Genomic DNA, 23,335 nt, shown 5'->3' on the forward strand with positions numbered 1-23,335 from the left:
GCCAACATCTTTCAGCAGTGCTTCCAGTAGCTACACCAACGTTGGCAGACGTGCATAGCGGCCAACGGCGACTATATTGAGGGAGGATGTCGATCTGTTTAAGTGTACGCCGTATCACGCGGCATCTTCTGAGACATCCAGATTCTTGTGGGTGCCTACCCTTCAGGCGTCAGTGTCAGAACTTAATGACTGTACCATGTATAATAATAATAATAATAATAATAATAATAATAATAATAATAATAATAATAATAATAATAATAATGATTTATTTTAGCTGGCAGAGTTAAGGCCGTAAGGCCTTCTCTTCCACTCAACCAGCAAAAAGTGTATATACATATGCATGAACTTACAAAGAATCCAACAATTTGATTGAGATGAGAGTTACATGTATACAAAAGTTATTTACAAATTAAACAACAAAATACTATGAACTATTAATTAAACACTGAAATAAACTGTGTAGCAGAATTAAACTAAAATACATAGAATGTTAATATATTTCAAATAATATTAGATAATAGAAAGAGATTATTACGAGACAATTAAACTACAGCACAATCAGGATGATGTCTAAAGAAAAAAGTAACAATGTAGTCAGTGATAGTTTAAATCAGTATGATTGGAGTGAAATGCTAATAAGGTTATCTTTTAAGCTGTTCTTAAAGGTGTTTGTTGTCTTGCAGCCCCTAATACTTTGTGACAAGGAATTCCATTGACGCGAGGTGGATATTGTAAAAGATGATGAATAACAAGATGTTCTATGAAGAGGTATACTTAGCGTGCCACAGATAAGTGATCTGGTATTTACGTCGTGGTTAGAGTATAGATAAGAGAAACGAGACGAAAGGTAATTTGGTGTTGAAGTGTGCAGAATTCGAAAGAGTAAAGACAAAGAGTGTAAATATTGTACTTATGTTAGATATCGTTAAGAATTATGTATCTGTTGACGCCGTACAGGCGAAAATGTTTATATTTTTCTTTTAATAAGATGTTGTAGCAAATGTTAATTTGCAATAAGAATGATAAGCTATATGATTGAAAATTTTTAATAAATATATTTAATAAAATTAAAGAAATTTGATTCAAGGCTTACTTTTATACATTAGAACTATGGAATTGCAATAATTACCATATTATATCTATAGTGTAGTATTAAAATTGTACTTCCTTGTATGTAGGCATTGTTTTACATTTTACTGTACTGTATAGTGAACTTATGCCTATGCCCTTTAAATACGCCATAATAAACGTGTTTTGTTGCTATGAACGGAGTTTTAATGCAATTTCTACTGTTATTTTAGATTATTTCAGTTAATTCGGACTTTTGTTAAACCGGTCAACTTAACCCCTAATTAATTAGTCCGATTAACGAGGTTTTGATGTATTACGTGTAATAAAAATGTCATTATTGTACCAGTAGGTCACCATCATATTTCAGCTACTTGCTTAGTTCCTGAATCTATCTTCGCTCATTGCAAAGGCAATAACATGTATTATTAAAATATTATTTTGCACGTGTTTCGATCGGCCGCCTTTGCTCTGTAGCCAGCGTACGCGCTTCATACCCGAACAAATCCCCGTGTTGACAATGAACTTATATTTATCTTACGTCGTCAATTTATTTTAATTTTATTGGGTTATTTTACGACGCTGTATCAACAACTAGGTTATTTAGCGTCTGAATGAAATGAAGGTGATAATGCCGGTGAAATGAGTCCGGGGTCCAGCACCGAAAGTTGCCCAGCATTTGCTCTGATTGGGTTGAGGGAAAACCCCGGGAAAACCTCAACCAGGTAACTTACCCCGGCCGGGATTCGAACCTGGACCACCTAGTTTCGCGGCCAGACGCGCTGACCGTTACTCCACAGGTGTGGACTACGTCGTCAACGTCAATGTCGAAATGAGAAAAGGATAGTTTAAAAGATACGTGAAATGAGTCTATCTAAGGAAGCTTGGGGCTGAGAAAAACTGAATATGACATTGTGGGCTCCAAGCCTGTTGGTCACTTGTCTCGCTCCGAGTTTCGCCGTTCCACTTTGGAAACTTTATAGAATTTTGAAAAAGGAAAACCGCAAAGGATGTAAACTAATAGCTACCACATGACGGGGGGGGGGAGGAAGCATGACAGAACAGCATCAGGATAGGAACGCCGGAAGATGCTAGAAGCTTGTACAGGGACATCATTTTATTTTTACTTCAATTTTTATTGTACCTGAGTTTTTGAATGTACTTCACTCCCACTCCTTCTACTAATGAAGTTTAACCGTCCTCCACTTAGATCCAAGACCGCATATACAGTCACAGTAGCCTTACGGTCATAGTCAACAGTACGTTCCAAAAATATGTTCGCGTTTTCCAGTGACGATAGAGCTTTCAATATTGAATCATTTTCGCACAGGTACTGTCGTCCATTTGCCTACGTCGCATCCCAGTTTCCCCCACCTGCTTCTAATCGCCTCTCTTGAAAGGCTAGTGGCTGGGCTGTCTTAGCTCTTTTCTGAGAACATTAATTTCTGTTAGGAAGTGGACGTCTACGAAATATTATACCCATGCAATTGTTTAAAATAACTTAAAAGGATTTTACTAAAGATGCTACTAAATAAAAGAGCCTCGTCAAATAATTAACTGTCATGTGATTTCCTCCCTTTCTACGACCCTGCGACAAAACCACTTGGACGGACAGTGGATAGCATGTCTGTGTAAATTTATCTTTTCGGATAGGGAAGAAGTGAAGACTGAATTTACAGTACGTAAGTTACTCTTTTATAGAGTAGGTGCAGAATTATTTCAACGTGAGTTACTAGTACGAAGGACGAAACTGTTAATTGGAATTAGGTACAATAGTCTATAGTGCGATAATATGCACATTAGAACTGAAGTCTGTATCGAAATGAACGGCCACCATTTTCAAAAATGTGTTTAAAAATCATATTATGATTATTTTTCAATTTAACTTCATTCCCGATATTGTACACTAATGTGCTGTAGTCTGTATAATATACACTGCATAATGAATACGTCCGCATGGATAGCTCAGTTAGTGAGTAAAAACACTGACTGTTAATACAGTACTGTATTTTGATTAAACAAAAACCTAATGAAAATTATCAAACTCAAAATCGCGATATTTCCTAGTTTACGTAAATGGATGAACTACTTTTCTTCTCTCCATTACCTAGCAAAGTGATTTGTTTGTATATTACGTCAGTACCATCGAACTTCAATCATGGAAGGGGGTAACAAACGGTGTTTCCGGTTCTCAATCATAAATTCAAAGGTATAGCCAGGTTAATATTAGAAATGTTAGTAAAAATAAAATGATGTCCCTGTACATAGACTGGGACTGCCGCAGTCCTCGCAAGATAAGGGATCCGAGCCCTTGCACTGTGCAAGTGACACTCGAATAAACTCGCTCGAAATATCGAAGGCAACATACGAAAACCAAGGCTATAGTTTGGAAAAAAAGCCGAAACGTGTGTGGAGAGAAATGTGGGTCCGTGGCCCATTTCTGTTATTACTCACAACGACGTTTGTCTTAGCGTCTTAGGAAAACCACGCAAAAACCTCAGGCAAGTTGATTTATCTCAATTTAGGAGACTAGTCAATTGCTCCTTAAGTGACTGTATTAAAATATGTCCCGATTGACCCTAAGGGTATTATTTGGGTAGGGTGAGTATTATTGTTATTGTAATAGCCGAGTTGAATTTCACCACTAGACAGAATGTTGGGGTGTTCTGGCATAAGCTGAGCTGGATAATGTCGCCTATCCTGCAGCGCTGTTCTTGGACGACATTTTCCAAATATCGTGTATGCTGTAGCAAGGCAGTTGCTACAATGGGCCAAAGCAAGCCTAAGTGCATGGATTTCGTGGCGAATTCGACCCTAAAAAAAGCCAAGCGAAGCAGTTTATTCTGACTGCTAACCAAGCGGAACCGTTCATCAATTACTTCCAGCAAATTATCAACTGAGGCGAAAGTGCATTGCGATTTCTGGTGATTGGTGACACTGGAACACTTTCAGAACAGGAATGCTGTCAGACGCCATTGATAAAGACATTACTACATCCGGACACTTAGGTAAACATGTGTGTTACTCCATCGTCTAATAGACAAAAAAATTTATATATAAACATTCCATCTTAAATTCACACGTTTTCGTGTTCCAGCGCTACTAAAATAATTGCACCAAACGTCTGTAATTATAGAGTTCATGAGGTATTCTTTCATAACCGGTTGTTTGGCTTAACTGTCATTTCATTATATTACGTGGACATTAATAATATATTTGATAACATTTTAATATTTTATAACTATTGTATCTACGGTAGAGTTGGGTCGATTCGTGAACGAATCGTTCATTCGAACGACTAATAATAAAGAATCGTAAGAATCGATTCGTGGTATCGACGAATCGTCGTTCAAAAGAATCGTAACGAATCGTCGTTCAAAAGAATAGTAACGAATTGACATGGTATCGTAACCCACGATTCTATTTACATAGTTGTTTGATGTAACCTGTCAACGGACATTTCCGAACCGTGCCGAATACTCCCGAGCGAGAGTGAAATCAAAATGTTGCATTTGTTAAGTATGGAAAATAATGAACACAAACCTGAAATTTACATGGTTAAATAGAGATGTAATGCGAAAAATGTACTTCGTAATAAGGTTCAGTTGATAAATTATAATTTATAAACATTATCTTGGGTAATTTTGTAGACTAATGGAGGTCATGCTGAATGGTTCCAGCCAATGAGAAAGAGACAATCCAATGTCTCGCCTCTTATACCATCTATGCGAGAGATGTAGAACGTTTTTGTTCTACGCGTGGTTTGCATAGGAAAGTGTCCTGCGAGTCGTTCGTTGACGATTCAAAAGAATAGTTGGAATCGCAGACTGGGAAGAATCGTGAACTCGTTGACGATTCAAAAGAATAGTTGGAATCGCAAACTGAGAAGAATCGTGAACGAATCGTTAGAATCGATTCGTAATGTATGATTGAATCGTTGGAATCGACTTCTGAAAAAGAATCGTGTTGCCCAACTCTAATCTACAGTAATCTCACTAGAGGTTTTGATTTATCTAGAGAAAACCAAAACTCGAGTGGGATTTAATTGAGTATTACATGATTAAAAGACAGTATATAGAGATTAGAAGAAATAAAATACTCTAATACAATAAAACAGATATTAATTGACTTACTAAAATTCTATTTCACTAATGTTACATTCACCAAAACATTTAAACGGAGCCGCCTTTTGTTCTGCTATAACCAGAAAATGAAATAGGACAGCATTATTCCATAAAATAAAGATGATGACAATAATAATAACAATAATAATAGTAATAATAATAATAATAATAATAATAATAATAATAATAGCAGTAATAATGAATTTAAACACCACTGTAATATTCTTCTCATTCCTGTGAATTTCAAGTTGTCATAGTAGTGTTCAAACAGCACGGATGTTATTTATGTAATATAAATATTTTAATCACATTTTTAAAACTCATAATTGACCCAAATACCTTAAACGATGGAAATATTTTGTAAAGAGATTTGAAATTAGCTCGACAATTTCACAAGAAAATCCGCCATTAAGAGACGAAAGTTTGTCACTTTGTATGCAGCAAAACACTCGTTTTAACTCGCTGAAAATAAAGATTGTGAGTTGCGACAACTTTTAAAATTAATTTCTATTTACTCTCAACATTTAATTCGCTTTGACCCCTCACTTAACTTGAAAAACAAAAAAGTTTGCCACTGACCAATTTTTGAAGATGTGTCTATTTTTAACAGATCACTTCAAAGTTAGTAATTTTTTTCCTGATTTTTTAAAAAGAGATTTTTATTTTGAATTCTTTCATCTATTTTCCTTAGACACTAACCTGCCAATCATAAAAACTGACTAGCGCCATTGACTGACTATCATAAGAACTATGACATTAAATGTTTTAATGGAGCGAGAAATGTTGTTTCTTGTCTCTTAGCTGCAACTGGCAGAGAGAAGAGTTTCGTTAAAGTATAGCTTTCAGTGCGGCCATCGGATGTAGCAAACATCGCAAACATGGCGTAACGCTTTGTGTGACTTTAGCATAAGTCCTGTGCCTGATCTCGTCACCAAATCCATCGACACAAAATAACATAAAGCTGTCAGAAGCAAAGAACCGACTCCTGACAGTTCTGTAACGTCTACTGGGTGTTCATTTCAAAGTGTGTCATGACGTCACTGTTGTGAGTCAGCGATTTGAAGCGAGTTTCAGCTTTTATGTCAGAGCAGTTGCCTATTAATCAAGGCGTTCAATCTGAACTTGAGAACGTGTACGGTATAACTTAAACGTCGTAGTAACAGATGGCGGTCTGTACGGTCTGTGTGCTACCATAACCTCTTTCGAACTGTGTTTTGCGCCGGCAAGTCATACGCAGGGTATTTGTTATCATCGGTTGCGTACGGCAACATTCCACAACACAAATCAAATTCTCCGTGTCCATGTTGACAGTCGAAGTTAATGTCAATAAATACGTAAGTAATCGTCTTAACCCTCTCCCCATATCCCGACAGTAAGAAAAAACTCACCTCAGTACGCGTTTCCAAACAGTTCACATTCCTACCACTACAGGCGTTACCGTACGTATCGGTAAGTACTCTTTAGAATGAACGCCGTACTTGCTAGATAACTTCTCTAGCACATAGGTAATACGCCTCTACGGAAGTGTAGGAAGATTGAATTGTCTAGGCTCATCGGCTAGCCACATGACGTCATACAGCAAGCCATGACACACTTTGAACTGAAAACCCAGTAGTTCTGCGGAAGACAGTTTCAGACTGTGTGACGTTTGTGGAGTAAGAGCACATCCCTCATTTCGTGTGACGTCAGGTGGGAGCACGTAATGCAAAGTTGCCTACATAAACGGCGTTTCTTTGAGTTAAGAGAAGAAATAGCATTATTCGTGACTAGTCTCAATCAGCCTGTCCCCGAATTTTAAGAAAAACCTAAATTTGTGACTTGGCTTTCCATGCGGTTTTAACAGATCACTTAAACGATTTAAATACCTCACTTCAGGGCAAGGGTCTCATCGTAACAGATATATACTATAAAGTTGAAGCGTTAAAATTGTCATAGGCTCTGTGGATAAATCGACTGCTGGCTGGAAACTGTGCATTTTTCAAAGTTATTGCAAGTGCGTGATCCGGACATGTCTCTCATAAGAATATGTGCAAATTATACAAGATCTTCTTCGCCAGTTGAGTCGACGTTTCATGATTTAGAACAGTTTCTACTATATTTCAGCTCTTTGCAACCCCTTCCTAGCAGGTACCAATTGGAACTGTTAAATTTACAACGTGACGATTTGTTGAAGGACAAATATAAACACAACAAGGACTTGGTTGACTTGAACAGGAATTTCTACCAAGCCAGATTTCCGAGATTGTACGCATTTGCTGCACAGGTATTATGTATGTTTGGTTCGTATGGTTGTATGCGAACATTTTTTTTTGTTATGAAACTTGCTAAACCTAAATCAAGAAGTACCTTGTCAGATCACAACCTAAGGTGCAGTCTTAATTATACATTGCCCAGTCATTAGAAACCAATATTGATAAATTAGTTAAAGAAAAAAGAAACAAAATATGCAGAAAAAATTCAACATAATTAATCGTTCTGTGCCTTCTTTCAAATTACAGAGAAAAGAAAATGTAGTTGGTATGTATTATTTTTTTAAATACAGCAAGGGTTTAATTATTTCTAATTATATTTAAACACGTTGTGTGATTGCAGTCATTATAAATAAAGGATAGCTTGACGTACAAATGAACGTGCATAATAAGAACTTGTATTATTTTACTATATATTTGTTTCGCCAAATTAACTGAAATGAAATACTACGTGACTATTAGATACAGGAAAGTGTCCGGCATATGAGACTGTCTTTGCTATAGATTGATTTTCGCATAATAGAGCAGAAATTGAATTATTTATAATCAGTACACAAGATGTGCAATTGAGTTAACATTACCATTGGAATATCCTGGCATTAAACTGTGTTATGAACTCAGATCACTTTTATTTATCGCCTAAATCACTGCTACCTGCACGCCGAATACCCTCTCCATCCCCCTTCTGCAAACTGCTGACCACATTTCACAGACCCTGGACAGACGTCGAATGCGAGACGGCAGAGCGGAGAGAGGTGACGTCACAGTGCTGTATCCTGTCTTGGTCTGGTCTAGTTTTTAACTACCTTCTATATTCTACTCGTTTTGGGATAAGTCGATACCGACTGAATTACTGAGAGTCTTAAATGAATTAAACAAAATCATGCGGGATTATAATTCGGAAATACCCACTAACAAATAAAAAATAATGTATTTCAGGGAAAGGAACATTGTCGCTCTCAATAATAAAATAATGTAACAAATATCAAATTTCAATGTAGGCCTGTGGATTGATACATTTCACACATGTATGAAATTAATATTGATTCAAATATAAATAAAAAATTTGATCGAAAATTCTACAAAAATAGAAGAGGACGAGAAATACACGTGACACTTTATAAAACAATGACACATAATTTTAACATATAGGGCAGAGAATGGATTCTGAACAGAAGTGAAATTGCGCAAAATCGAAATGAAATTTTTACGAACTAGTACTGATTACTGAAGCATCTTTCCTTATGTATACAAAGTGAACCGTAAGTAATGTCATTAAGTACAGAGGGTTGTTCTTTGAGATATTACGAACAAAAAAGTTTAATAGAATTTGCTCAATTTTGCTGCCTTTTTTATATGAAACATTTCATAGCGTATTTGGGAAAACCATTGATTTAATTTCTAATATTCTCAATCAATTTAAGAGAGCAGTGTATTATGATAACAAATTATAGAAATAATTTTAGTTTTGTCCTTTAAATGTGCAGAAATTTAATCTGAACAAATGTTACATTTATCCGGATCAAATTTCTGGACATTTAAAATACAAAACTAAAGACCTTTCTATCACTTATTATCGTAATACGCTATCCTCTTAAATCGATTGAACATAGTGGAAATTAAATCAATGGTTTTCCCAGAACACGCTATGAAATGTTTCATATAAAACATTTTTTACCTCGAGAAGGAAGCAAAAATTAACAAAATTGTTTGGAACATTTTTGTTTGAAATATCTAAAAAAATAAATAAATAATCCCTCGAAATTAATGACATTATTTACGGTTTACCCTGTATACATATCTTGGGAACATGACTTTGAGGCAATTTTTAAGTAACAGTTTATAAATAGTAAGAATATAAGTTTGTACGTTTTGAGACGTGAGGAATACAAAAATGATAAAATAAGTCGGCTTCATGGTGCCATTAAAAACAGACTCATTTGTACATAGTTTATAAATGAAAAAATATGGTTTTTGGAAAACGTATTCAAATTATTTCCTTTTACAACTCGTATAACTTTTGTTCCAGATTTTCTTCATAACATTTAAAATAAAAAGTTACAAAAGAATATAATTTTGTACGTTTTGAGACGTCAGGAATACAAAAATTATAAAATAAGTCGGCTACATGCATCTCAAGTCATCGCAATGATTGAACTATGAGATCTTACTGGTATCTACAGAGCACAATTATCTGACTTAAAGAAAAATCGAAAAAACTCCACTACAACATTCAACAACCACAATATTGAACAGTTAGCGTATCACATAGCAGTGGGTCACCCAAGCATTCCATCAAAAGGACAACTCCTCCTCACACATGACTACCACATATACACAGATGGATCACGACACAAAAGTAATCAACTGGAAGAACAAGCAGGCTGAGCATTTGTTGCCTATGACAGTGATACTGAAATATTTTGCACCAATATGAAACTGTCTCCTTATTGCACAGTTTTTCAGGCAGAACTTCTAGCAATTAATGAAGCTATGAAATGGTGCATTAAGAACGAAAACACAGCGCGCATATTTAGTGACTCCCAAGCTGCCCTTCACTGCATCGCTGGCAAGTACAACCGTCACCCATTAGCGAGGGAATTACTTGAGAAGTACGCACAGCACATATGCCTCACTTGGGTCCGTGGACACAATGGTGTAAGAGGAAATGAAAGAGCTGACGAGCTAGCGAAAGCTGCAGCATCCAGCAGCGAAACTCCGACATACACTCTACAACCGATATCATATATCAAGAAACAAATACGACAACAGACTCATCAAAACTGGAATACTAGATGGACGACATGCACAATCGGATCACTAACAAGAGACACCTACTTCCCAACAATCCACGACCGACTCAAAAGCCATCACTTCAAACCTACTTTCGTAACAACGCAGTTTCTCTCTGGACATGGGAAATTTGGAACTTACTTCGGCAGATTCAACATTCCATCAGACATCGACTCTACATGCTCCTGCCGCGAAGACCTTCACAGCGTGAAACATCTTCTACAGGGACATCATTTTATTTTTACTTCAATTTTTATTGTACCTGAGTTTTTGAATGTACTTCACTCCCACCCCTTCTACTAATGAAGTTCAAACTTCCTCCATACACAACCAAGGCCGCATGTAAACACTAGTGAGTTAGTGAGTATAGTACGTTCCAGAAGTATGTTCGCGTTTTCCAGTGACGAAAGACCTTTCAATATTGAATCATATTTCCGCACAGGTACTGTCCGTTTGCCTACGTCGCATCCCGATTTCCCCCACCTGCTTCTGCTCGCCCCTCTGTAAGAGCTGGGCTGTCTTAGCTCTTTTCTGAAAGCACTAATTTCTGTTAGGAATTGGACGTTTACGTAATATTATACAACTGTTTAAAATGACTTAAATAAAAGGACCTCGTTAAGTAATTAACTGTCACGTGATTTCCTCCCTTTCTACAATCCTGCGGCATAACCACTTGGACGGACAGTAGATAGTATGTCTGAGTAATTTTATCTGTGCGGGTAGGGCAGAAGTGAAGATTGAATTTACAGTACGTAAGGTACTCTTTTATAGAGTAGGTACAGATTTATTTTACATGAGTTACTAGTACGAAGGAGGAAACTGGCAATTGGAATTAGATGCAATAGTCTATAGTGCGATAATATGCACAAAAGCACTGAAGCCTGTATCGAAATGAAAGGCCACCATTTTCAAAAATATGTTTAAATATCCATATTATGATTATTTTTCAATTTAACTTCATTCTCTATATTGTACGCTAATGTGCTGTAGACAGTATAATATACACTGCATAATGAATACATTCGCATGGAAAACTCTGTTCGTGAGTAAAAACACTTATTCTTAATACAGTACTGTATTTTGTTTAAACAAAAACCTAATGAAAATTATCGAACTGAAAATCGCGATATTTCCTAGTTTACGTAAATGTATGAACTACTTTTCTACCCTCCTGTACCTAGTACAGTGATTTGTTTGTGTTTTACTCCAGTATCATCGAACTGAAGTCGTGGAAGGGGATAGCAAACGGTGTTTCCGGTTCTCTAAAGGTATAGCCAGGTTAATAAATTAAAAATGTTAGTAAAAATAAAATGATGTCCCTGTATTTGACTGTCGTATTATTGAAGCAAAGAGATTTCAAATAAAGACACATCTTCTGGACTGCGACACCGAATACAGGACTCCACTATGTGAAGTGATCAAAAAACCTTGTTGCTACAGACAATTTATAGAGGTGCTACACTTTATGTGTAAAAGACTGTAGATATATATACTTCACCATTATCTGTGTAAAAATAAGTAGTAGCCTATAGATAAGTAGTATACCTTATAACAAAACTAAAATCCTAGCATACCGCTTGGTGAATTAGGGTTCTTTTGAGCGGATATTTAATAATAATAATAATAATAATAATAATAATAATAATAATAGTAATAATAATAATAATAATACATGGTGCCATTAAAAACAGAGACTCATTTGCATATTCTTTATAAATGAAAAATATGATTTTTAGAAAACATACTTACCTACTCAGATTATTTCTTTTTACAACTCGTATAACCTTTGTTCCAGATTTTCTTCATAAAATTAAAAATGAGAAAGTTACAAAGAGTTCCATACTTTTTAATCAGCTTGTTTGTTTCTTACGTCTTCTGGCTTAGTTGCCTCATGAGTGATGCCTTATTTGTGTCACTTATGAGGTTCCAACCAGTCTTCTATGTGTACAGTACTGGCAAAAAAACCGGACCGACCCTTGTAGATCATTTCAGAGCCTTGTTCACTCCAGAGCATGATAAACTGGTAACTAAGACTTTCGTGGTTCGAATCCTGCCTTGGAAGGAAACTCTTTTTTGTTCCTTATTCAAATCTGTTCCCAATACTTTTCGATTGTTGGTAAAATTCATGTTCTAGGAATAATAACTTAATTAAATAGTAAAATATCGCTGCAATCGAAAAGTATTGGGAATAAATTTGAATAAAGTACAAAAAAAAATTCCTTCCCAGGCAAGATTCGAACCACGAAAGTCTTAGTTACCAGTCTATCGTGCTCTGGAGTGAACAAGGCTCTGAAATCAGCTACAAGGGTCGGTCCGGTTTTTTTTTGCCTCTACTGTACAATGCGAAAAATTTAAGAATCTCATGAAAACAGTCATACGGGATGAACCCACTCTGTGCCTGAATCACACGCACTTGCGAGTGCATGGTGGTACTCACCGGAAACTTCATGTTTGGGCCCGGGTGTCGATGCGAGTGCGTCGGAAGTAGGTGCGAGTGTGTGTGAGCAGCTCTGTATGTGCTCTTCTTTATACGCGCGACTTCACTTTCACTGCTCGGCGGGTCACATCCCCTCCCCTGCTCACCTGACACAATGCAGCCCTTCGCAGACGACCATTGCAGGATCTTGTTTGATTACTATACAGAGACTGGACGTAATTAACGAGGCGATGAGGCTCTTACGTGATTTGATTTGAAATGGGCGTGTTCTCTGAGGCTTCAACTGTTTTTATAACAATTGAATGTGTTCGTCAATATTTTAACTCTGATTCAGTCGTTAATTTAGTCTGTCATATTTCTGACGTTTATTACTGGAAAATATCATATTTCAGTTATTAAGTTTTTTTTGCTAGAAATATGTTGCTGACCTGTCGGTCTAAGTAGAGCTCAGAAGACAGTATGAGTTGTAAGAGCTGACAGCATAGACACGTATGATTAATAATTAATAAAATAAATATAAACATAAATTAATGAAATGAAATAAATCAATAAATATAAATAACTGCGAATAAACAAAAATATACAAACACATAAAGAAAGAAATAACGGCAAATATCCAAATACAGGTTAAAGTATAAGGCAATAAAAAGAAAAAAATACATATTAGTACATTATGCAACGAGCCTATAATGGTAGTAATTAAGACGCGAGTATGTTTGTTTATGAAACGAGCGCAAGCGAGTCTTAATTATCTGATTGAGGAGCGGAACTGACCTTGTGCAATACCTCGTAAATTGTGAGATGTGCGCAGACGCGAAAGTATTGATTTTTTCCGAGAAACAAACGTCGACATTGACCTTGATATAATCTAGGGAATAAAATAGACATTAATCTTGATGTAACCTTGAAATTGAATTAGATATTGAAAAACGAGATGACAAATTGGATTTATTTGAATATTATTTACAATTAACGCTGATTATTATAGTAACAGAACTAGTTGTCTTTCGATTGCATATCCGAGAATAATCGATACTTGCGCTTTCATATTGCTACAATGGTATTTTCTGATTGGTGGAACATCTGAACTTTGATGAATAGGTGTACTTTAATGAGGTCCATTAAAGAGCTGCTACCAGGCGTATAATTACTACATTTCGGCATGGTCGAGCATAAAAATATGTAAATGCTCTCTGGACCAATGAACCCCGAGTATAACGATTAATATGGTAACCTAAGATAACTAAATAACTGACAGAATATTTTCTATTATTACGATGTACCGAAGTACATATGATATTTCCGTGCAGAAATTCTGCGTCATCATACTGTTAAATAGCTCTTCTGGCTTCCATCTGACCTGCGTTTCATTCTAGGTATAGAAGTGGAGACATTTCTCCCATATAAGGACCCCTTACACGCAGAACAAATGTTCTCGTGTTTGGTCGAAAAGTATTAAGACTTTCTGTCTGGAGGTAAGTCTCCAGAGTTCAGCGGATGCTTAATTTTTTTTTTTCGACTGCGGGAGAAAAAGTAGACAGTAGACATAGAAACAAACGATACTGCGAGCATTTGGTCGAGATTTCGTCGTTGTTTTGTTTTCAACAGTTATCTGTACCGAAATGGCGGGAAACTATGGAAGTACATATATGAGAAGTTATTCTCACGCATCTATATTAATTTAGAATTATTAAGGAATAGTATTTCTAGATTGATCGCATTTATCCAAAGAGAATTATCGATTTCAGTGACCTCTTACTACTTCTTTGTGAACTATAAATATAGGAGATAAGTCTGAGCGTGTATGGACAATAATCGAATTCAGACATAGGGCCTACCTTTCTGAGATAAGTCTGTATAGATAAATATTTGCGTGTATGGGTCCCTTTAGAGAGACTGACTTCTGTTCCTTGCCTTGTTCTGTGTGGTCTTGAATTAGCCCTGGTGCTATTCTAATCATACAGCCAGAGAGTTCTCGCTTGGCTTTTCGAGGGCCGGAACAGGGACGGATCATTGCACGTAGGCTTGCGTTGGTCCATTCTTCGCCCTCTACTTGCGAAAATTATTGTCCAAGTCTGATGGCTGGACTAGATGGCATTCATATGAACCCGAAGCTGACAGGTATGCCATCCTGCCTGAGCCCAGATTGCAAGAAGAACTTTGCTAGAAGTCAAAAGGAGAATAGGAATGACAAAGAAAGCGTTTAATAGGAAAAGGAGCATCTTCTCCGGACCTCTGGAGAAAGAACCAAGGAAAATACTAGTGAATTGCTTTATGTGGAGTATAGCATTGTATGGGGGCAGATACATCGACATTACGACGAAGTGAAGAGAAGCAACTAGGAGCATTTGAAATGTGGATATGGAGAAGGATGGAGCGTGTGAAATAGACAGACAGAATAAGAAACGAAGCTGTGTTGGAAAGAGTGGGTGAAGAAAGAATGACACTGAAACTGATCAAAAAGAAAAAAAAGGAATTGGTTGGGTCACTGGCTGAGAAGAAACTGACTTCTGAAGGATGCACTGGAAGGGATGGTGAACGGGAGAAGAGTTCGAGGCAGAAGAAGATATCAGATGATAGACGACATTAAGATAATAGGAAAGACTTAAGAATGCTGAGTTTGCAGTGAAAGACCTCCCCTCGGGGAGAACACTATGAATGAATGAATGAATGAATGAATGCAGATGATACAGGGGTAAAATGAAGAGAAAGTAGAGGGTATTCGTGGGTTGACAGTGAGGAAAGAGTACCTCAAGAAAACTTCTGTAACGACTGCTTTATCCACTATAAATTCCATCACGATCTGACTGGGGATCGAATCCGGGTCTCCTGGATGCAAAACCAGCGTGCTAGGGCATGAGCCAAGGGAGTTCCGACATAAGGATGTAATGAGTCAAAAGGATCAACCCTTGAAGTTTGATAATGATAATGAAGCTGACATAGAGGCACATCCGTTTGTGAGTGTTTATGTTTCACTCTTGCAGTCACGCGACGACTTTCTTCCCCATGTCTCTTTGCAGTTGCAATCCTTTAGGTTAGGCTGACAACTCATTGCAAGCAAAGAACATGCAGCTACTGAGTAGCTAAAAGTGGAAAGTGCAGTCATCCGTTGTGTAAATAGAGGGGATTTACCTTCATGTTAGCCTGCCGCTCAGACTTTGCACCACACTTTGACCAATTCCGTTGCACCATATTTTTGTGTGCTCCAATGCCGTAATTGCATAGTCTCTCGTTAGGATGCCTCGAACTATCGATACGATCCGAATCTTCACGGGAGAATATTCATTTTTTATTATTTATTTTATTAGGTTATTTTACGACGCTGTATCAACATTTTAGGTTTTTTAGCGTCTGAATGAGATGAAGGTGATAATGCCTTTGAAATGGGTCTGGGGTCCATTACCGAAAGTTACCCAGCATTTGCTCATATTGGATTGAGGGAAAACCACGGAAAAAAACCTCAACCAGATAACTCATCCCGACCGGGAATCGAACCAGGGCCACCCGGTTTCGTGGCCAGACGCGCTAACCGTTACTCCACAGGTGTTTGACACGGGAGAATAAATTCTCTTATGAAACTCAGATATATAAAGATCCACTTTGTTACCTAAGTACCGGTACCTAACTTTGTTTTCTTTCTTTATATATAGCATTCTTTCTTCTTCTTGTCTTCCTATCTTTCTTTGGTTTTCCTTTCTTTCTTCGTTTCTTTTTTTATTCCTTTCTTTTTCTTTTATTCATTTATTTCTTTCATTCTTTCACTCTTCTTTCCTCTAGATTTCTTTTTTCTTTTCTTAGACCTTTCTTTGTTTCTTTCTTTACACTTTTCCTTCCTTCTTTTTTCTATGTTTACAGTAATAAATTAAAATACGTAGTATTGAGATAGGAGTAGGGGAGATTTGGGTAATATCGGACATCGGGTAATATCGGACAGTGCGTTTTTATCATCTACCACCAGATGATAGTACCTGAATGACATGGTTACGTTTCTGTATGCGACATCACAGAACCGTAACCATGTCATTCAGGTACTATCATCTGGTGGTGGATGAAAGAAACTCACTGTCCGATATTACCCGATGTCCGATACTACCCAACTCTCACCTACGTACAAACAAGTTGTTTTTAGTTGGTTATTTAACAACCATTTATCAGGTACTAGGTTATTTTGCGTCGCTGAAATTGCTGATAACGAGATGGTATTAGCCGAGAATTGGCCGTGTCAATATTTATCATTCTCCTTACAGCTTGAGAAAACTTAGAAAATAACCCAATCAGATAGACTTCTTGCACAATATCTTTGCACTCGTGTGACGTCACGGAGGAGAGGGCAAGTCGCACTACCGGTACCTTACTTACAAATGGCTTTCTAGAACCCGGAGGTTCATTGTCGCCCTCACATAAGCCCGCCATCGGTTCCTGTCCTGAACAAGATTAGGCCTAATCCAGTTCCTACCATCATATCTCACCTCCATAAAATCCATTTTAGTATTATCCTCTCATCTACGTCTCGACCTTCCCAAAGGTCTTTTTCCCTCGTGTCTTCCAACTAACACTCTATATTCATTTCTGCATTCATCCATACGTGCTACATGCCTTGTCCATTTCAAACGTCTGGATTTAATATTCCTAATTATGTCAGGTGAAGAATACAATGCGTGCAGTTCTGCGTTGTGTAACTTTCTCAATTCTCCTGTAACTTACTCGTTCTTATCCCCAAATATTTTCCTAAACACATTATTCCCGAACACTCTTAATCTCTGTTGCTCTCTCAAAGTGAGAGAAAATCTACTTTTATAAATTAATAATATAACCTTTACAGTGAAAATAAACTATAATTGAAAAAATTTAATCAACACCATATACAAAAACAATCAATTAATTTAAACACACAAAAAAAAATAATAAAAAAAATATTTATATAATTTTTCAGATTATATCGAATTGCACGATAAAATTATTTAGTGTAAATGAAATTCTCCAAGTTTCACAGCCATAAAGAACAACCGGTAATATAACTGTTTTATAAATTCTAACTTTGTTTTTTTGACAGCAGACTGGATGATAAAAGTTTCTCACCCGAATAAGAGCTGGCAAGTCTCACTACCACTCGAAGTAAAAATATGTTTTATTATCTACTTAATATAGACCTACAACTATATACGTCGACACTACATACGACTTATTATTTTAAAATTAATAATACTAGTCCTATATACGAGTACATAGGTCTACTACATTTCAAAAACAGAAGCGAGATAAACTTTTAAAGCGCAAGCATTTATTTCCTGTCTTTCTCAGAAAGGGAAGTTAATGTTAGTGGGAAATGCGTTAACAAGGCTGGAATGTTGTTTTACTCGTGCGTAGAGTATTCAATTTCTTTGTTTTCTTACTCTTTCTCACACAACGGTCTCATACTGATTTAAAATATTACTGACTACACTGTTGCTTTTTTTTCTTTAGACATCATCCTGATTGTGCTGCATTTCCAAAATTGTCTCATAATAATCTCTTTCTATTATCTAATATAATTTGAAATATATTAACATTCTATGTATTTTAGTTTAATTCTGCTACCCAGTTTATTTCAGTGTTTAATTAATAGTTCATAGTAGTTTGTTGTTTAATTCGTAAATAACTCTTGTATACATGTAACTCTCATCTAAATCAAATTGTTGAATTCTTTGTAAGTTCATGCATATGTATATACACTTTTTGCTGGTTGTGTGGAAGAGAAGGCCTTACGGCCTTAACTCTGCCAGCTAAAATAAATCATTATTATTATTATTATTATTATTATTATTATTATTATTATTAAAAGCACAGATGAAGTGATAGCACTCTAATCAGCCGAAGTGGAAATCGAACCCACGCCAAATATAGCTCATGATTAGTAGGCAAACGCGCTACCGTCTAAACTACACCTGGTGCGGAATATGTTTTAAATTAGACCTGTGCAGTAGTCAAAGAATCAAAATCGGACAAAGAGTAGCTTCACGAAAAGGCATTGCTACCGCACAACTCTCCTGGGTGGTCTGGTGGTCACTATGCTGACCTTTGGATAAGTTTCTGTTTCAAAGTTAAAGCTGATGAGCTACTATTCTGTAAAATTGAAATGTGTCAGCTGATACTTTTCTGATTGATGTTGGTCTTTTGTTCCTTCTACTTGTTGGAATTTATGAAGAATAGAAAAATAAAAAAAAACACTTAGAGATTTCTATAATATCTTAATTGCATATTTTATTATTTTACTAGCCCATTTTTATATTTTTAGAGACTATTATAGGCGCCTGAACTTATACAGGGTGTTTCAAAAATACGGGGCATAATTTCAGGTATGTATTTCCCACATGTAGACAATCAAAATAGTTCATTACAACATGTGTCCGGAAATGCTTTATTTCCGAGTTATGGCCTTCACAACATTGAAATTCACCGGAACGTTTTTCTTTCCGCAGGTCTTTGCCGTCAAAGGAGACATTAAGAGGGCACTCTGACAGTTCATTCCGAGGCGAAGGTTACATTCAGTGTTGTGTAGGCGTTAGACTGTGCGACATGTATTCAAATCAAGAGCTGGCAGAAATACACTTCACGTACGGTAAGGCGGACGGCAATGCTGCGTTGGCTCGTCGTTTGTACCAGGACAGGTACCCACAGCGACAATGTCCAGATCGGAAGACATTTGTACGTCTCCATTACCGTCTGTGCGAGTATGGAAAATTTAACTCTCCTGGTTTGGGAAGGGGACGATCAAGTTCTACAACTCCAGAAGTACAGGAGGATATTCTGGAGGCTGTGAACATGACTCCTATCAGCACACGAAGTGTAGCGTTGCAAGTCAATTTCTACTTGTGGGGCCATTTAAAATCATTGGTTTATTCGTCTCCGGTGCCTGATTTGGAATCCCTTCGGAATCGAATTGTGGCATGTTCTGAGGACATACGCAATACTCCTGGAGTTTGGGATCGTGTTCGCAGGTCAATGAGACATCGATGTGAGGTCTGTATTAAAGCAGGAGGTGGACATTTTGAACATCTTCTGTAATGACAACGACCTGCGGAAAGAAAAACGTTCCGGTGAATTTCAATGTTGTGAAGGCCATAACTCGGAAATGAAGCATTTCCGGACACATGTTGTAATGAACTATTTTGATTGTCTACATGTGGGAAATACATACCTGAAATTGTGCCCCGTATTTTTTAAACACCCTGGATATTTGTAATGGCTTGAAACACCACGAAGAAAACAGGTGATAAACCATTGCCTTGTTTAACGGTTATGTTTATCATTAAGTAATTAACTGGAGTTAGCGCCAACTTTATCTGTGCATGTCGGTTTCCTACATAAGGCCTACATATTTTGTATCAAAGTAGGATCAATTTATGTAACAAATAAAATATCCTTAGCTTTTTATATTTTGTTCCTTGTATCGTAAGCCAAAACTAGCGGCGTGGTGTTATGGTGAATATTTTACCCTGACTTGGTGATTAAAATGGTTTAATTTGGGCGAATATTTCGTAAAAAAACAAGTAATTTCGTGCATATTTCGCACTCTAGAAAAACTTCAAAATGATAAAATAATCTTTTCCAATTATTAGTGAAACAACTTCTTTGAAACTAACAGATAATACTTACTTACTTACTTACTTACTGGTTTTTAAGGAACCCGGAGGTTCATTGCCGCCCTCACACAAGCCCGCCATTGGTCCCTATCTGAGCAAGATTAATCCAGTCTCTATCATCATATCCCACCTCGCTCAAATTCATTTTAATACTATCTTCCCATCTACGTCATTATAATCATTAATTAAATTCCTAATTCAATTTCATTCCATTGCGAGGGAATGATGTCACGCCATTCTTGATCTAATTAAGGTAGTTTGTTGCGTCAAGGAGAACTGGCAGTTGTCTGCTTGCGCTGGTCCCTGGAAGTAGTCCCTGAAAGCATCTTTGCCAGATGCCACAGGCATATAATTCTGATCGATCATAAATGTAGAAAAGTTCATGAATATTTTATAACGAAGAAAATGTTCACGTTTTATTTGGAAGAAACAATAATCATGACTACAATAATATAGAAACAGATATGGAAATTCTACACACCGCACCAAAAATCCACAGTTAAACATCTTAGAACAATACGAAATATACAATAGTAATATACGTTACAAGAGCGGTATGTTGACGTTTTCATGGCCGAGGAAAAGATTGAAAAAGCGAAACGTAGTTGACCTTTTTTAATTTCCGAGAACATGAAAATAAACATACCGCTCGTGTATCGTACATTATTTTGTGCGAAGATTGTTTATTACATACTTGAAAGACGAATTTCTAATTAGTTGCAATGAAATCTCCATCTTGGTTTCTGTTTAATGACGGCAACTTAGGAAAACCAAAATATCTTTCTTCAACATTGTTGCTATAAAATGTTTTCTGTGTTTACTATACTCCAGCAGGCCGTGATATACGTCTGTCTTTTTTTCCCACAGTCTATAAATGCGAACTTAAAACAAACGGTAAGGTTATGTAATGATTTATTTTTCATTTTAATATTTTAATAATATTATTTATATAACATATTGCAGTAATAACATCGGCATCTGGAATCTTGTTGATTTTTTCACGGCTTCCTTAATGTTACTTGTATCAGGAATGCAATAAGTTTCGTGGAGTAGTAGACTTTACTTAATTTTTGCAAATATTTAAAAACAATAATTAACAGTGCAATTTAGGTGAAATTGCAGTGGTGAGTTTCCAATTTATAATTATTACTATGTTAAACGTCTCTGAAAATAATATGTTAAAAGCCTAAAGCAGTAAAATGAATGTCGCGCTTAAGCGGTAAGAAGAGGGAAATTGTTATGTGTGTTACGTTGGGAATACTGAATGTGGTATTTCACACTTACCGCGTATTGCTTCTGTGCGGAAAACAAGCAAATACGCACGATCTCGCACAAACATACAAGAACACACCCACAACATATACTTAATACACAATTACAGTTCAATACCCACACATTATTCGATGCCATGATACATAACACACAAACAACCACCCCCCACCACAAGAGCAACACACCCCCATCCCTACAACTGACGAATGCAAATGGCAGAATGCAAGATCAAGAGAAACATCAGTAGTTCGTAGGACACTGAAGATGACGCAGAACCGGCGTCGAAACGGGCCGTCTGTCTAAGGTACATAGGCCTAACCTTTTTTTTTTTTAAATTTTAACACTTTTAACGTGTCGTTAAACAAGTAAAGTTTTTTAAACAAAGTGTTAACGTGAACCAGAATCAATGGAAGAAAGAGTCGTTTTTCGTGCATATTCCCCATAAAACCTGTAGTTTGTTGAAAATTTCGTGATTATGAATTGATTTCGTGGATTTCTATAAATTTCGCGAAAATTCGGGATTTGTATTTTCCATGCATAAAATTAAGCTTTTAACACATTTCGCGTATATCGTTAATACCGAAAAATCACACCTCTCAAAATGAACAAGTAGGTTTAAAGCTCTCTGTTGAATTCCTAATCATTGAACTACAAACTGTAATTAAATATTAGAGTCCATAATAAATTTTGTGACAACGATTTGATATTCTGTATTCTCTGCAGGCTTATTTAGAAGTATGTCGTCAGGATAAACAACATGCAAATTCTGTTTATTCTCTGGGTTTAATGACTTCTGAGGATACACTAAAGAGATTAATTTTTCATTCATAAGTTTTTCAGCTCAGTACTATACTTATTTTCTCTACACCTGATCTGTAACTCATATGAGGTGCCTATTAAATTAAATCGAATGCCTCATATCTGGCTTTCAAAACTTTCGTGGTTACAATTTCAGTTCAGCATACCTTTGTCAATTATCACGTAAAACTAACTCCTTTACTTTTTTAAACAAAGCGAAGCTTTCCTTTTTATGACTTCTGCGTAAACCACTTCATGTTTTAGAAGTTAGACCGTTAAGTTTCGTTTTGCTGTCGTTTATTTCCATAACGCTGCAGAGTGCTGTATGCAGTATGGAATCTGGAGTGCGTTTCGTGCCAGCTTAGAGTTGCGCGCGCATGTAGCAAGCGATCCAAGTGATCAAGTTACACCTAGACCTATATGTATTCTGTATGTCTAGGTTGCACTTGCTTTCTTCTGATTAACTGCAGTTTTGTAAACAAATCGTTAAATACGCTGTATGCTGAATTTCCATTGTATTGCAGTGTTTTTGAACCGACCGTTGTGAAGGGAAGTTACTGTGCTGCAGTATTATTTTAAGGGAGCACAATATTAATTCCGGGCTAAGTTGCTTTTCATTTGCAAAGTATCGCGACAAACAGGACCCTGTTTCTGTGTTCCAATATAAATCACAAAGTACGAAATGTAATGTTTTTTGTGTCAGCTATAATATTTTATTTATTTATTTATTTATTTATTTATTTATTTATTTATTTATTTACTTATTTATTTATTTATTTATTTATTTATTTATTTATTTATTTATTTATACCTATAACAGGGCAAGCCTCAATTATAATAGACAGTACAGATATTCGTTTACAAAAAAAAAAAAACATAGATAACATGAAAAAAAAGAGATGAAACAGATACAAGTGTAAATACAAATTAAAATGGAAAATGAGAAAAGGAAAGAAAAAAAAAAGAACA

The 23,335-nt window shown here is 36.3% G+C and overlaps 2 protein-coding genes across 3 annotated transcripts in view; one reads left to right on the plus strand and one right to left on the minus strand.

The window, feature by feature from the left end:
- The window catches only part of LOC138705276 (uncharacterized), a 32,119-nt gene extending 19,385 nt beyond the window's left edge, over positions 1-12,734 (minus strand). Inside the window, exon 1 of the mRNA XM_069834120.1 lies at positions 12,675-12,734. Within this exon, the coding sequence (XP_069690221.1) occupies positions 12,675-12,686 (12 nt within the window). The 5' untranslated portion in view covers positions 12,687-12,734. The remainder of the gene's footprint in view (positions 1-12,674) is intronic.
- The window catches only part of LOC138704351 (corepressor interacting with RBPJ 1-like), a 145,341-nt gene that overhangs the window by 53,204 nt on the left and 68,802 nt on the right, over positions 1-23,335 (plus strand). The window lies entirely within an intron of this gene.

This window comes from Periplaneta americana, chromosome 8, assembly GCF_040183065.1.
Source record: "Periplaneta americana isolate PAMFEO1 chromosome 8, P.americana_PAMFEO1_priV1, whole genome shotgun sequence".
Taxonomy (NCBI): domain Eukaryota; kingdom Metazoa; phylum Arthropoda; class Insecta; order Blattodea; family Blattidae; genus Periplaneta; species Periplaneta americana.